This window comes from Somniosus microcephalus, chromosome 9 (assembly GCF_052327205.1).
Source record: "Somniosus microcephalus isolate GS21.2 chromosome 9, FLI_Smic_1.0, whole genome shotgun sequence".
Lineage (NCBI taxonomy): Eukaryota > Metazoa > Chordata > Chondrichthyes > Squaliformes > Somniosidae > Somniosus > Somniosus microcephalus.
In genome coordinates this window covers 237,858,686-237,875,392 of record NC_140995.1, presented here as the reverse complement: position 1 = coordinate 237,875,392, position 16,707 = coordinate 237,858,686, and the positions used below count along the sequence as shown (strand labels likewise).

At 49.6% G+C, this 16,707-nt stretch overlaps 1 protein-coding gene across 1 annotated transcript in view; it reads left to right on the top strand.

Moving 5' to 3' along the window:
- The window catches only part of LOC147113152 (dynein axonemal heavy chain 8-like), a 1,456,516-nt gene that overhangs the window by 981,513 nt on the left and 458,296 nt on the right, over positions 1 to 16,707 (top strand). The window contains exon 38 of the mRNA XM_085998053.1: positions 14,815 to 14,933. Coding sequence (XP_085854179.1) covers positions 14,815 to 14,933 — 119 coding nt within the window. The remainder of the gene's footprint in view (positions 1 to 14,814; positions 14,934 to 16,707) is intronic.

The window sequence follows — 16,707 nt, the reverse complement described above, 5'->3', positions numbered from 1 at the left end:
GCTCCCCGGAGGGCCAGTTCGCGCGCGAGTTCTGCTGCACAGGACTCAGATAAGGACCTCGATGGGGAGGCCTTTAGAAGAATGGTGATGGGCATGCACACGGAGATCATTGGTGCAATGGCAAGGGTGCCCGAGAGCCTGTCGGCAATGGTAAGGAGCGTGGAGGAGTCCGTCTCCAACATTGCACAAAGCTCTGCGCACACCATCATTTCCAGTCTGGAATGTGACTCATTATATGAGTGCTGTGCAAGAGTGTTGGGGTTGCGGAGGGGAGTCATGAGCCAAGTGGAGAGCGGATACCCCTTGTTTCTGACCAGCCAGCCGCCAGCTTGATGTGGTGGCTGGAAGAGTGCTAGAACACCGGACTGGCACAGGATGAAGGCATTGTGGCTCCTGCCAGGATAGCGGGCATTCACCTTGAGGATTCACTGTTTGTGGTCGCCCACCAACTGGACATTAAGTGAGTGGTAGACTTTGCGGTTACGGAAGATCTCAGGATTGTTATACGGTGCCCGCAAAACTACGTGGGTGCAGCCAATGGTGCCCTGCGCCATGGGGAATAATGCTATCCTGGCAAAGCCACATGCACACTCGTCCTGCTTCTCTCTGGTGATGGGGAAGGAAATGTAGTCCCTTCTCCTACTGTAGAGAGCCTCTGTGACCTCTTGGATGCAGCGATGGATGGCGAACTGCGAGATGTTAGCTATGTCTCTTGTTGCAGACTGGAAGGATCCATTGGCAAAGAAATTGATGGCGACGGTGACCTTCACTGCCACTGAGAGAGCCGTGGTTGTCCTGATCTGACGCTTGAGGTCTGGTTGCAGGAGGTGGCAGAGTTCTGTGACCACCTCCTTGCTGATGCGGAGCCATCTAATACACTGCTCCTCGCTTAATTGGAGGTAGGAGAATTGCTGTCAGAAGGCCCTCGGAGGATAAGGCCTGTTGTTGAGAGCACTGATGGCCCTCCTGCTCCCTCTAGCCACATGTTCCAATCTTTCTCGCTGCTTCCGCTCCCTCCGCAGTAGATCCTGGAGGGCGAAGTCAACTGCCAATACAGTCCCCGTTAATGTAAGGAAGTGCAGCACTTGGATATTTTGTGACAATTAATGTAACTAACCTTTAGAAGCCTCAACACTCCGGAGGCTAAACAACCTTTGAATGACTGAATTCAACCCTTGAACGATCTCAAACTGACAATCTGACAGCTGCGACTCATTACTAGTGATCCCTTTAAATAGCACCCCAAGAGCCGGCATCCGCCTGCTTGATGCCTCCTCTTCCAACCGCTGTCGAGACCAGGCGCTAAGGCAGGGGGCGATACTCAATTTGGCAGAGTGAGCGTTGCATGTTCACTGACGCCACGATCTGCCTGGCCCAGACATCCCCATCGCTAACTCATCGAGGCAGCGCTACGGGGGGGGGGGGGGTACGAATTTGGCGTGTGGCACTGGATTCGCCTCGCCACGGCGCTACTGCCTCAGCGCCCCGTTAGCACCCCCGCCAGGCGCTAACTGGAGATGCTAAGGTACCGAATTTCTCCCCCTAGGAGTCTAGTGAATAAAACAGATGAGCTGAGGGCACAACTAGACACATGAAAGTATGATATCATAGCTATTACTGAAACATGGCTGAAAGAAGGGCAGGAATGACAGCTCAACATTCCTGGCTGCAGGGTTTTCAGATGAGATAGATGGATAAAAAAGGAGGTGGCATCGCAATATTGGTTAAAGGAACAATTACAGCTGAGAGGAGGGATGATATGTTAGAAGGATTATCAAATGAGCCCATGTGGGTTGAACTAAAGAACAAAAAAGGGGCAATCACACTGCTGGGAGTGTACTATAGAATTCCAAATAGTCAGAGGGAGATAGAAGAGCAGAAATATGCAAGAGCTATAGAGTGGTGATATTGGGGGACTTTAATTACCCAAATATCGATTGGGATAATACTAGGGTAAAGGGAAAGGAGGGGGAGGAATTTCTGAAATGTGTTCAGGAGAATTTCCTTGACCAGTATGTTCTTAGCCCAACTAGGAAGGAGGCATTGCTGGACCTGGTGCTGGGGAATGAGGTGGGCCAGGTCGACCAAGTGTCTGTGGGAGAACACTTGGGTACGAGTGATCATCGTATCATAAGACTTAGATTAGCAATGGTGAGAAGCAAGGAACAATCTAGAGTGGAACTGGAATAAGGCTAACTTCAATGGGATGTGAAAGGATCTAGCCAGGGTAAAATGGAACCAAAGACTGACAGGAAAAACTGTAATGGAACAATAGGTTATTTTTAAGGAGGAGATGTTCCAAGTACAGGCTAGGTACATTCCAACAAGAGGGAACCAAAGCGAGGGCTCCTTGGATGACGAGGGAGATAGAGAAGATGATGAAACAAAAAAAGAGGGTGTATGATGCATGTCAGATGAAATCTTCAAGGGAGAACCAGACCAAACACAATAAGTTGAGAGGGGAAGTGAAGATGAAACGAAACCCTGGTGCACGAAACTCAAAAGGTTAGTATGCAGGTGCAGCAAGTGATAAAGAAAGCCAATGGAATGTTGGCTTTCATTGCTAGGGGGATAGAATATAAAAATAGGGAGGTATTGCTTCAGTTGTACAAGGTATTGGTGAGACCGCACCTGGAATACTGCGTACAGTTTTGGTGTCCATACTTAAGAAAGGACATACTTGCTCTCGAGTCAGTACAAAGAAGGTTCACTCGGTTAATCCCGGGGATGAGGGGATGGACATATGAGGAGAGGTTGAGTAGATTGGGACTCTACTCATTGGAGTTCAGAAGAATGAGAGGCGATCTTATTGAAACATATAAGATTGTGAAGGGGTTGGATCCGGTGGGTGCGGGGAAGATGTTCTAGGGGGCATAGTCTTAGAATAAGGGGCTGCTCTTTCAAAACTGAGATGAGGAGGAACTACTAAACTCAGAGGGTGGTAGGTCCATGGAATATGCTGCCCCAAAAAGCTGTAGAAGCTACATCATTACATAAATTTAAAACAGAAATAGACAGTTTCCTAGAAGTAAAGGGAATTAAGGGTTACGGGGAGCGGGCAGGAATTTGGACATGAGTCTAGGTTCAGATCGGTCATGGCCCTGTGGGTAGCGGAGCGGGCCCAGGGGCCGTGTAGCCTGATCCTGCTCCTATTTCGTGTGTCTAATTCTGTTAGATTCAGGAGATGGTTCTGTGATAGTGGATTGGCGGTTAGGATCAGATCAGCCATGATCTTATTGAATGGCGGAGCAGGCTCGGGGGCCAATTGGCCTACTCCTGCTCCTATTTCTTATGTTCTTATGTTCTTATGAAAATAAGATTGGCAAAGAGAGAATATGAGAGTAGAACCCAAAAATCTTCTAACGGCATGTTAACAGTAAGCGGATAGTAAGAGGCGGGGTGCGGCCGATTAGAGACAATGGGGGGAAAATTGGGTCGCTAACTTCGTCTGGGCGCTACTTTCAGCGCCCCGAAAAAATTAGCGCCCCCGTGGCCAAAATTCATCGGTAGCGCCCCAAGAGGGAAGCGGGGTGCTACTGGAAGCGCCCCACCTCCCTCTTGGGGCACTGTGAGGGAATATCATGGCGCTATGTGCCACAGTATTACAAGCCTTCCTCCCCTTCTTAAAGGGGAGGGGCCTTGCGCAGCACGACCCGGGACCCAGCTGGGCCACCGGGATCGGAGTGCCGGCAAAAAAGCCCAGCACTCAAGAGAAGTGCGGGGCTCATGGAGCGAAGCCTGCACTCCGTGGGGCGGGGTGGGGTGCTCAGGAGGCCAGGGACGGCAACGGAGGCAGGTGCTGGCAGGCGGCCAGCAACAAAAATGGCCGCCTGGCACCTCGCCTTCAATTAGTGCCGCCCCGGCCACAGGTAGGCCCCCCTGACCCCATCTGACATAGCGTCCGCCGGTAAGTCGGGGTGCTATTGAATATCACGGCCGGGGCGCGAGCGGAGCGCTGGGCATGGTGATGACTTCATCGCCGGCTGCAGAGCACTAACGGATACTGCCGACACTAACCTCCTGCTGAATTTCATGGGAGTCATTGGCGGCACTGCGCCCAGGTGCTGGTTACTTTGTGTCCCATTAGCATCCTCTTGTTAAGGCCGAAACAGTGTTTTATAACCGCTTTCTCAACCTGCCCTGCCACCTTCAACAATTTGTGTACATATACCCGCAGGTCTCTCTGTTCAAGCACCCCCTTTTAGGATTGTACTTTTTAGTTTATATTGCTTCTCCGCATTGTTCCTACCAAAATGTATTACTTCGCACTCTTCTGCGCTAATTTATATCTGCCATGTGTCCGCCTATTTCACCATCCTGTCTACGTCCCTTAAGATAGCAGGACAACATAAGAACATAAGAAATAGGAGCAGGAGTAGGCCAATCGGCCCCTCGAGCCTGCTCTGCCATTCAATAAGATCATGGCTGATCTGATCGTAACCTCAAATCTACTTCCACTCTCCATCCCACCTGAACCCATGTGATCTCCCAGGAGAGGCGAAAAACCAGATAAAAAACACAGGGCTAGATTTTCAGTCGCTTGCGCCAGCAGTTAGCGCCTTAAGAGAAGTGATTTCCGGGCGCTATGCGTGTAGCGCCCGGGCACAGCGCAGTTTGCGCCCCGCCCCAAATTAAGTTGCCCGTTAGTGCCGGCGCAAAGTTTAGCGCCCACCCGGATGCGCGCGCAGAAAATGACGTCACATCCTCGTGCAACGCCCTTTGGCCGCCCCGATTGCAAACTTCAGTCGGACCGCCCCATTGTGCGGCGGGCGGCCGGAGCGTTTGGAAAAAGGAACGCAACACAACCAGCGCGGGCCCCGGGGGGCGCTAATTAAAGGGAACGTCCTCTCCAGTATAAAGGCCATCCTTTTTTCAGAAAACAGTCTTGTGCAACGCATTTCTGGAGACACAACAAGGAGGATAGCTAACTGGTTTCAAGCAGCAAGAGCCAGGTATTTTTGGACTCAGGCAATAGCGCTGCAAGTGGCCATTTGGAAATTAGACTGTTTGCCAGGATTTGATGGGGGCTGCATGGGGTGCCAACGCGCAGCTGCAGCGCCATGTCCGTAGGGCTCGCAGACGCATTGTGAGAGGGGCAGCCCTGGCTAGAGGCAGAGGGGGCTACAGGCGTCGGCCACGTAGGCCTTACCCAGTCAGGCTATACCGCCAGCAGCGCTCCTACCTAAACATGAGTGCCGCGCGATGTGTTAGAAGGCTCCGATTCCGAAAGGAGGTGATTGCAGAGATCTGCCACCTGCTTCGCCGAGATCTGCGGCCAAAGCTCAGGTGCAGGACGTCTCTGTCGGTGGAAGTGAAGGTGACGGTGGCATTGAACTTCTATGCCACCGGCTCCTTCCAATACGCTGCTGGGGACATAGCAAACATCTCCCAGTATGGCGCGCATCGCTGCATCCGCCACGTGACCGAAGCACTGTTCAGAAGGAGAAGCCAATTCATCTCCTTCCCCATGGCCCTCGAGAGCCAGCATCAGCGCGCATTGGGATTTGCCAGACTCGGGGAATTCCCCTTGGTGCAGGGCGCCATTGACTGTACGCATGTGGCTTTGCGGGCCCCTCTGGAGCATGGCGAGCAGTATCGCAACAGGAAGGGCTACCATTCTCTGAATGTGCAGCTGGTATGTGACCACAAGCAGCGCATCATGGCAGTCAATGCCAGCTTCCCAGGCAGCAGCCACGATGCCTTTATCCTGCGGCAGAGTACTGTGCATGACATGTTCCAGGCACAGCCTTCCCCAAGAGGATGGCTCATCGGGGACAAAGGCTATCCTTTGTGCACCTGGCTCATGACCCCGCTCCGCGCGCCCAGGACCGCTGCTGAAGAGGCCTACAACGAGAGCCATCAAACCACCCGCAACATCATCGAGCTAACTATTGGGGTCCTCAAGCAGCGGTTCCGCTGCCTTGATCGCTCCGGAGGAGCTCTCCAGTATTCGCCGGACCGGGTCTCCCAATTTGTGGTGGTTTGCTGCATGCTACACAACCTGGCTATCCGCAGGACTCAGGCACTGCCACCTGACGTTGGACCAGCACCTCAGGAGGAGGAGCAGGAGGAGCATGAGGAGGAGGAGGAGGAGCAGGAGTACGTTCCCAGGAGGGAGCAACCAGGGCCAAGGGCCGCACGACGCCACCTTATTACACGGTACTTCTAAGCCCCCTGTCAGGGAATGGCCAGGGGCCATGAGGGAAGATGAATGCAGCCGCTCCGCAAGCCCTCAGCCGGCGAAGCCAACAAACACTAAGAAGAACAACCATGGAGACTGCATGAATAAAGATAATTTTTTATTGCACAAAAATGAAAAGCCCTTCCCACATGAATCTCCAAAAACAATAAACGGGCCCCACAAAAAGCCCAACAAACGACTCACTCCCACAAACTGGGGAGGAGCCACTCCACCTTTATTCAAACCGGGCCTCAACGTCGGCCTAACGCAAAAAATAAGCCCTCCAAAAGCACAACCATGGGCAAAATAAAGATGGCCACCGCCATATTAAAGGAAAGCTGCCCACACCCTCTACTGAGTGGCCCGCGAGGGCGAGACCTTGGCCAGCATTTTGCCTCCCCTGCCCTGCCTGCTGCTCCTTCGCAAGCTCTGCCCAGTGGCTGCTGCGAGGCTGGGGGAAGGCGCCTGAGGCTCAGATGCCCTTCCGCCAGATGCCGCTGGGGGGCGGCCTACACGGCGTTTGGGCCTCGAGGGGCCGTCTGCTGAGTGGCGCACCTGAGCCTGGCCACCATCAGCTGCAGCCGCTTGCCGTTGACGCCCCAGAGGGGGAATGGCGGCGACGGATGGCGCAATGTGGGCCAGCTGGCGTCTGGGATGCGCTGGCTGGTGCTGTGGCGCGGTGGCACTCGGCCGGGCCCGCACTGCAGGATCCGCAGCAATCAGCCGACGGGCGGCTTGCTGGGATGGTCCAGCGCGGCGCCTGCCCTGGCGATGCCTGCCTGAGACAGCGCGTGTGGCAGCAGTGAGTGGCCCTGTGGTCCTGGTGTGCGCGCGCATCACATCCGCCAGTGTCTTGACAGCATCAGTCAGCATGCGGCCACTCGCGGCAGTTGCTGCCCCGAACTCGCGCACACTGGTCGCCAGCGACTCGATGGCCTCAGGCATGCGCCCCACCACGCTCATGAGCTCCGTGTGGCGCCGGTCCGAGTCGTCGGCCATCTTATCCAGCTTCCGCACCTCCTCCGAAGTGAAGGTGTCCGGACTGGAGTCGCGACTCTCCCGCTGGGGAGGAGGGGGCCGAACTAGGGGACCCTTGCCGCGTTGGTGACGGCGAGTGTGCCAAGCAGCAGCACTCCCCTCTGATCCTTCCCCCCTTTGGGGGGAAGGCCGCGGGCCACGCGCACGGCTGCTGGGTGGCTGGACGCCACTGGTCCCAGAAGCTGCATTGCCCTGCGACAGTTCCTCCAGGCACTCGTCCAGTGAGGAGGTGTCAAGCATTTCCTCCTCTCCTGCGGGACGTGACTGTTCCCCCGAAGGTCCGGCTTGCTCCTCCTCCTCCTCCTGGTCGGAGGTGCTGTCACTGGCAGCTTCAGCGTCCTGGTCGTCACCAGTTGAAAGCAGGAATGCACAAGAGTAGCTTCAGAGTGAGGAGACGGCATCAGCGAGGGAGTTAGGACTGGTGGGATTCAGCGCATTGGTGGGACAGTGGCAAAGGAGGTAGCTCGGATGGGCCAGTGCGACGCGAGAGGGCCAAAAGGCGAGGTCCTTACCATTGCCGGGCAGTGGAGGGTCGGATACACCGCACGCTGTGGGGACAATCACACGGGCTCCCATGAGCACACACACGCGCTCCTCCAGCCGAGTGAGCTTCTGCAGCTTGGCGCGGCCACCCCTGGCACGGGCCTGGCGATTAAACGCTACTTTAGCCTGCAAGAGAAAGGACGGGCTGTAAGTGCGCAGTGAAGCCCTGATGTAGTGTGCACTGCCTCCCATGGTGGAATAGCTTGGACAGAGTGAAGCCCTGATGTAGAGTGCACTGCCTCCCATGGTGGAATAGCTTGGACAGAGTGAAGCCCTGATGTACTGTGCACTGCCTCCCATGGTGGAATAGCTTGGCCAAAGTGTAGAGTGCCGAATGGCCATTTGATGCTCATGACTGTCCCAATGCTGCTGGCTGAGGGCTGGCCAATAGGACTTTCAGGTCCCTTTGCCCATCATGTCAGGTGTACATGCAAGAATGAGGAGGAGACTGGAAAGGCTACTCACCTTCACAATCCTGGTCAGATCGTTGTATTTCTTACGGCATTGTTTGTGGGTCCTGGGGGCCTCGCCGGTGAACGTCACCCTCTGGGCGATCTGCTTCCAGGCTTTGGTGTAGTCATGGTGGGTTGGATTCCTCCCACTCTCTGGAAACAAGATCTTGCGCCTCACCTCCAGAGCTGTGACCATTATGTCCAGATCACCCTCTGAGAAGCGCAGGGCACGCTGACGGGCCTTCTCTGGCGTTGCCATGACTCCCTGGGGCTGAGCAGCAGTGTTGAGGCCTCTTTGCAAGGCTGCAGTGTGCAGGGCGTGGCAGCAGACCAATTCGTCCCTTCCCCCTTTAAGAGCTGGTCGGCACCACGGGGTCTGCTGTCAGTGCAAAAATGACCGCACCCGTGCTGCGCCCCGCCTGGGCGCTATCCCTCTGGACCGCCGGCTTAGCGCCTAAAGGTAGGAGTGGAACGCCTCTTTTAGCGCTCCACCACTCTCTTAGGGCGAAGCCACTGAATTTCCGGCAACGGGGCGCTACTTTGGGGCGGGCGCTAACTTCGGGCGGGCGCTAAGGTTAGCGCCCCAAAACTGTCTATACTGAAAATCTAGCCCACAATGCCCAATTTGGGAGAAAAAATCTGGGAAATTCCTCTCCAACCCATCTAGGCGATCGAAACTCGTCCAGGAGATCACTCTGTCCCTGTATTTCCTGCAGTACTTACCTTCTGTAAAAGGTGATCTCCACCTCAGCCAGGAACAGGCCCAATTTACTCTTGAAGGACTCCTAGCTGGCAGCCTGTTCCCGAGGTCTCCACTAATCCCTGTGAATAGAACCATCTCCTGAAATCTAACACAGAATTAGAACACAAGAAGTAGGAGCAGGACCAGGCTACACGACCCCTGGGGCCGTTCCGTCACCCACAGGGCCATGACCGATCCGAACCTAGACTCATGTCCAATTTCCTGCCTGCTCCCCATAACCCCTAGTTCCCTTTACTTCTAGGAAACTGTCTATTTCTGTTTTAAATTTATTTAATGATGTAGCTTCCACAGCTTTCTGGGGCAGCAAATTCCACAGACCTACTACCCTCTGAGTGAAGAAGTTTCTCCTCATCTCAGTTTTGAAAGAGCAGCCCCTTATTCTAAGATTATGCCCCCTAGTTCTAGTTTCACCCATCATTGGGAACATCCTCACCGCATCCACCCGATCAAGCCCCTTCACAATCTTATATGTTTCAATAAGATCGCCTCTCATTCTTCTGAACTCCAATGAGTAGAGTCCCAATCTACTCAACCTCTCCTCATATGTCCACCCCCTCATCCCTGGGATTAACCGAGTGAACCTTCTTTGTACTGCCTCAAGAGCAAGTATGTCTTTTCTTAAGTATGGACACCAAAACTGTATGCAGTATTCCAGGTGCGGTCTCACCAATACCTTGTATAACTGCAGCAATATCTCCCTGTTTTTATATTCTATCCCCCTAGCAATAAAAGCCAACATTCCATTGGCCTTCTTTATCACCTGCTGCACCTGCATACTAACTTTTTGAGTTTTGTGCACCAGGACCCCCAGATACCTTTGTACTGCAGTACTTTCCAGTTTCTTGCCATTAAGATAATGATTTGCTCGATGATTTTTCCTGCCAAAGTGCATAACCTCACAACTTCCAGTATTGTATGCCATCTGCCAAATCTCTGCCCACTTACTTAGCCTGTCTATGTCCCTTTGCAGATTTTTTATGTCCTCCTCACTCACTACTTTCCCTCCCATCTTAGTATCATCTGCAAACTTTGATATGTTACACTCGGTCCCCTCCTCCAAATCGTTAATATAGACGGTAAAGAGTTGGGGACCCAGCACTGACCCCTGCGGAACACCACTAGTTACTGATTGCCAGTCTGAGAATGAACCATTTATCCCAACTCTCTGCTTTCTGTTAGATAACCAATCCTCCACCCATGCCAGAATATTACCCCCAATCCCGTGATTTTTTATCTTGAGCAATAACCTTTTGTGTGGCACCTTGTCAAATGCCTTTTGGAAGTCCAAATACACTACGTCCACTGGTTCCCCTTTAGCCACCCTGTATGTTACGTCCTCAAAGAACTCAAGCAAATTTGTCAAACATGACTTCCCCTTCATAAAACCATGCTGACTTTGTCCTATTAAATTATGTTTATCCAAATGTCCCGTTACTGTCTCCTTAATAATGGACTCCAAAATTTTACCAACCACAGATGTAAGGCTAACTGGTCTATAATTTCCAGCCTTCTGCCTACTACCCTTTTTAAATAATGGTGTTACATTAGCAGTTTTCCAATCTGCCGGGACCTTTACTGAGTCCAGGGAGTTTTGGAAAATTATTACCAATGCATCCACAATCCCTACCGCCACTTCCCTCAAGACCCTAGGATGTAAGGCATCAGGTCCAGGGGATTTAGCTGCCTTGAGTCCCATTATTTTACCGAGTACCACTTCCTTAGTGATTTTAATGGTATTTAACTCCTCCCCCCCAGAGCCCCCTGTTTGTCCAGTGTTAGGATATTCTTCGTGTCCTCTACCGTAAAGACTGAAACAAAATATTTGTTCAGCGTTTTTGCCATCTCCATGTTTCCCACCATTAATTTCCCGGTCTCATCCTCTAAGGGACCAACATTTACTTTAGCCATCCTTTTTCTTTTTATATAACTATAGAAACTCTTGCTATCTGTTTTTATATTTTTTGCTAATTTATTTTCATAATCTATCTTCCCTTTCTTAATCAATCTTTTAGTTATTTTTTTGCTGTCTTTTGAAGACTTCCCAATCTTCTATCTTCCCACTAGATTTGGCTACCTTATATGCCCTTGTTTTTAGTCGGATACTATCCTTAATTACTTTACTTAGCCACAGATGGCTGTCATTTCTTTTACACCCTTTTTTCCTCAGTGGAATATATTTTTTTTGAAAGTTGTAAAATAACTCCTTAAATTTACACTACTGCTCATGTACCGTCTTACCCTTTAATCTATTTTCCCAGTCCACTCTAATCAATTCCGCTCTCATACCTTCATAGTCTCCTTTATTCAAGCTCAGTACGCTTGTTTGAGATCCAACCTTCTCACCCTCTAATTGAATATGGAATTCAATCATGTTATGGTCACTCATTCCAAGGGGATCCTTTACTAGGACATTTTTAATTAATCCTGACTCATTACACAGGACCAAATCAAAGGTTGCTTGCCCCCTGGTTGGTTCAGTTACATACTGCTCAAGAAACCCATCCCTAATACACTCAATGAGCTCTTCCTCAAGGCTGCCCTGCCCAATTTGATTTGTCCAGTTAATATGATAGTTAAAATCCCCCATAATTATAGCTGTTCCCTTATTACAAGCCCTAACTCTTTCCCGATTAATACACCGTCCAACAGAGTTGCAACTATTAGGAGGCCTATAGACTATGCCCACTAGTGTTTTTTCCCCTTATTATTCCTTATCTCCACCCAAACTGTTTCACTATCCTGATCCTTTGACCCAATATCATTTCTCTGTATTGCAGTGATTCCTTCCTTTATTAACATAGCCACCCCACCTCCCCTTCCTTCCTGCCTGTCCTTCCTGATTGTTAAATACCCTGGCATGTTTAATTCCCAGTCATGGTCAACCTGCAGCCATGTTTCTGTAATGGCAACAAGATCATACCCATATGTAGTTATTTGTGCCGTTAACTTGTCCATTTTGTTACGAATGCTACGTGCATTCAGATAAAGAACTTTCAAATGTTTTGTGACACTTAGTTCCTGCTTTTTCCCCTTTTACTACTTTACCTTTTACTCCATACCTTCTGTCCCTTCCTGGCACACTCTGGTTTTTAATTCCCCTACTGCTACCTAGGTCTATGACCTTCTCCGTTGTCATTTTTATTATTTGCTCACTAGAAACCTCCCCCCTACTAATTAGTTTAAAGCCCTCTCTACAGCCCTAGTTATATGATTCACCAGGATTCTAGTCCCAGCACTGGCCAAGTGAAGTCCGTCCCAATGGAACAGCTCTCTCCTGTCCCAGTACTGATGCCAGTGTCCCAAGAAGCAAAACCCATTTCTCCCACACCAGTCTTTGAGCCACGCATTTAACTCTTTAATTTTATTTATCCTAGCCAAATTCGCTTGTGGCTCAGGTAATAATCCAGAGATTATTACCCTTGAGGTTCTGTTTTTTAATTTGACCCCTAGCTGCTCATACTCCTTTAACAGAATCTTCTTCCTTGTCCTATCTACGTCGTTTGTACCAACATGGACCACGACAACTGGATCCTCCTCCTCCCACTCCAAGTTTCTTTCCAGCCCAGAAGAGATGTCCTTAACCCTCGCACCGGGCAGGCAACGCAGCCTTCGGGACTCCCGCTCTCGACTGCAGAGAACCCTATCTATCCCCCTAATGATACTATCCCCTACCACTACAACATTTCTTTTTACTCCCCCCTCTTGAATGGCCCCCTGTTCCACGGTGCTGTGGCCAGGTTGCTCATCCCCCCTGCAGTCCCCACTCCCGCCCTCACAGGGAGTAAGAACCTCAAACCTGTTTGACAAGAGCAAGGGCTGCGGCTCCTTCAACACTACCTCCTGGATCCCCGTACCTGCCTCACTCATAGTCACACCGTCCTGTCCCTGACCACAGACTACATCTGAATTAATTAATTTCATAGGTGTGACTACCTCCTGAAACATACAGTCCAGGCACTTCTCCCCCTCCCTGATGTGTCGCAGTGTCTGAAGCTCAGTCTCAAGCACTTTAACACAGAGCCTGAGTTCCTCTAACAGCAAACACTTATCGCAATGTAATCACCGTGAGCCTCAATGGGGTCCACCGGCTCCCACATTTCGCAACAGTAACACATCACCTGTTCACCCATTTCTATGAAATTAATTAAATTTCTTATTATTAGTAATGAAGACCCTCTGCCCTGATATAGATGATGAATATCACACCACTATTTAATAGGACTTACCAACTTATAAAGGTATAACAGAGAAGGAAGAGGACCTACCAACCAGCTGATCACCTACCTCCCTTTTGAGTGCTGCCTGTGGGGCCTGTTAGGTGGAGTCGTCTCGCTGCTCCGCTTCTGCAGTTTTGACTAAGCCTGAGAGTGGGAAACCAAACAGGACAGAAACACCCCCTCACCTCCCACTTGCCCGAACTCTCGCACTTACCAAACTCTCCGTACACTCAACGCCGTCCGCACTCGCACTGCCGCACTCAGCCCGCCCCTTTTTATACCGGGATTCTGCTTCCGGTTTAAACTCCCCAACAGCTTAATTTACTCAAATAAATTAAACTTACTTCAGAAAGTTAAATTCCCCCTTCACTTAAACTCACTAAATAAACAAATAACTTTTCTCGCACTTACCAAACTCTCCGTACACTCAACACCGTCCGCACTCTCTAGAGAAGGTGGTTAAGATGGCATACGGGATACTTTCCTTTAATAGCTGAGGCATAGAATATAAGAGCAGGGAGCTTATGCTAGAACTGTGTAAAACGCTAGTTGGGCCACAGCTAGAGTACTGTGTACAGTTCCCCACATTAAAGGAAAGATATTATTGCACTGTTTCAAAATGTGCAGATGACATAAAACTTGGAAGTATAGTGAACAGTGAGGAGGATAGTGATGGACTTCAGGAGGGCATAGACATGCTGGTGAAATAGATGGACAGATTTGATAGAGATATTCAAAATCATGAGGGGTCTAGACAGAGTAGATAGAGAGAAACTGTTCCCATTGGCGGAAGGGTTGAGAACCAGATGACACAGATTTAAGGTTATTGGCAGAAGAACTAAAGGTGACATGAGGAAAAACTTTTTTACGCAGCGACTGGTTAGGATCTAGAATGCACTGCCTGAAAGGGTGGTGGAGGCAGATTCAATCGTGACTTTCAAAAGGGAATTGGATAAGTACCTGAAGGGAAAAAAATTGCAGGGCTATGGGGAAAGGGCGAGGGGCTAGCTGAAATGCTCTTGCAAAGAGCCAGCACGGGCTCGACAGGCCAAATGGCCTCCTTCTGTACTGTAACCATTCTATGATTCTACTAGAGAAGGTAGAGAGTTGATTTACAAAGATGTTGCCAGGACTGGAGAATTTTAGCTATGAGGAAAGATTGGAGAGGCTGGGGTTGTTTTCTTTGGAACAGAGGAGGCTGAGGGGAGACTTAATTGAGGTGTACAAAATGATGAGGGGCCGAGATAGAGTGGATAGGAAGGACCTATTTCCCTTAGCAGTGAGGTCAATACCAGGGGGCATAGATTTAAAGTAATCAGTAGAACGATTGGAGGACAACTTTTTTCACCCAGAGGGTGGTGGGGGTCTGGAAATCACTGCCTGAAAGGGTACAGAGTGAACACTAACTGGTAGTTTGTACTAACTTTCATATTTAAGTGGTTATAATTTTGCTAAAAATGTTTTCCAGCAGAATTAGGTATAAATGATAGACATTGTAGAAAGAGTATGGATATCAGGTAATATGTACGTGGGGTTTCGGATATATAGTACTGCTCACAAATGTTTTTTGTTATAAATATACGTACAATAATAAAAGTAATTTCTGTGCCTACTTTTCAGATATCGGCGAAGAACGCATATAACCCCCAAATCTTACCTTGCCTTTATAAATAGTTACAAATCTGTTTACACAGAGAAACATGTCAGCATCAATGACCTCGCAGAGCACATGCAAATGGGTAAGTGCACTTCCATGGACAAATTTATGGTGCCAGCTTTTGAACCTATGTGGAGCAGTGCCACTCAATTAGAAAGAAAGGTTACTGAGCATCATGTATAAATTCTCCAGATTTGTTCGGGAATGTGGGTGGCGCTGGCAAGGATTCATTTAGTTTTCCCAAGAAGCTGGTGGTGGGCCATCTTCTTGAATTGTAGCAATTTGAGAGTTTTCCGTACATAAATACTCCATTTGTTCAACACATATGTATATTCTTATTTAAAATTTGTAAACATTGTTTTTTTTATTAACTCATAGCTCCACAATCAATGACAATTCTAACTCTGAGCAACTGTGGGTGAGCTTAGAATCATAGAATGGTTACAGCACAGAAGGAGGCCATTTGGCCCATCAAGCATAGAAACATATAGAAACATAGAAGATAGGAGCAGGAGTAGGCCATTCGGCCCTTCGAGCCTGCTCCGCCATTCAATGAGATCATGGCTGATCATCCAAATTCAGTACCCGGTCCCTGCCTTCTCCCCATTTCCCTTGATCCCTTTAGCCTTAAGAAATATATCCAACTCTTTTTTGAATATATTTAATGAACTGGCCTCCACCGCCCTCTGTGGCAGAGAATTCCACAGGTTCACCACTCTCTGGGTGAAGAAATTCCTCCTCATTGCAGTCCTAAATGGCTTACCCCTTATCCTTAGACTATGACCCCTGGTTCTGGACGCCCCGGCTATCATAAACATCCTTCCTGCATCTAGTCTGTCCAGGCCTGACAGAATTTTATAAGTTTCGATGAGATCCCCTCTCAATCTTCTAAACTCCAGTGAGTATAAGCCCAATCGACACAATCTCTCCTCATACGTCATTCCTGCCATCCCAGGTATCAGCCTGGTGAATCTTCGCTGCACTCCTTCCATGGCAAGAACGTCCTTCCTCAGGTAAGGCGACCAAAACTGCACACAGTACTCAAGGTGCGGTCTCACCAAGGCCCTGTACAACTGTAGCAAGACATCCTTGTTCCTGTACTCGAACCCTCTTGCTACGAAGGCCAACATACCATTTGCCTTCTTAACCGCCTGCTGCACCTGCATGCTTACCTTCAGCGACTGGTGCACAAGAACACCCAGGTCTCTTTGCACTTCCCCTTCTCCCAATCTATTGCCATTCAAATAATAATCTGCCTTCCTGTTTTTGCCACCAAAGTGGATAACCTCACATTTATCCACATTATAGTGCATTTGCCATGTTTCTGCCCAATCACACAATCTGTCCAAATCGTACTGGAGTTTCACAACATCCTCCTCACAGCTTACCCTCCCACCCAGCTTTGTGTCATCTGCAAATTTGGAGATATTACATCCAATTCCCTCGTCCAGGTCATTTATATATATTGTGAACAGCTGGGGTCCTAGGACCGATCCTTGCGGTACCCCACTAGTCACTGCCTGCCACTCGGAAAACGACCCATTTATTCCAACTCTTTGCTTTCTGTCCGCCAACCAGTTCTCTATCCAAGTCAATACCTTGCCCCCAATCCCATGTGCCTTAATTTTGCACGCTAATCTCTTATGTGGGACCTTATCGAAAGCCTTCTGAAAGTCCAAATACACCACATCCACTGGTTCTCCCTTATCTATTTTACCAGTTACATCCTCAAAAAATTCCAGTAGATTAGTCAAGCATGATTTACCTTTTGGAAATCCATGTTGACTTTGTCCGATCCTGTCACTGCTTACCAAGTGCTCTGCTATTACATCTTTTACAATAGATTCTAGCATTTT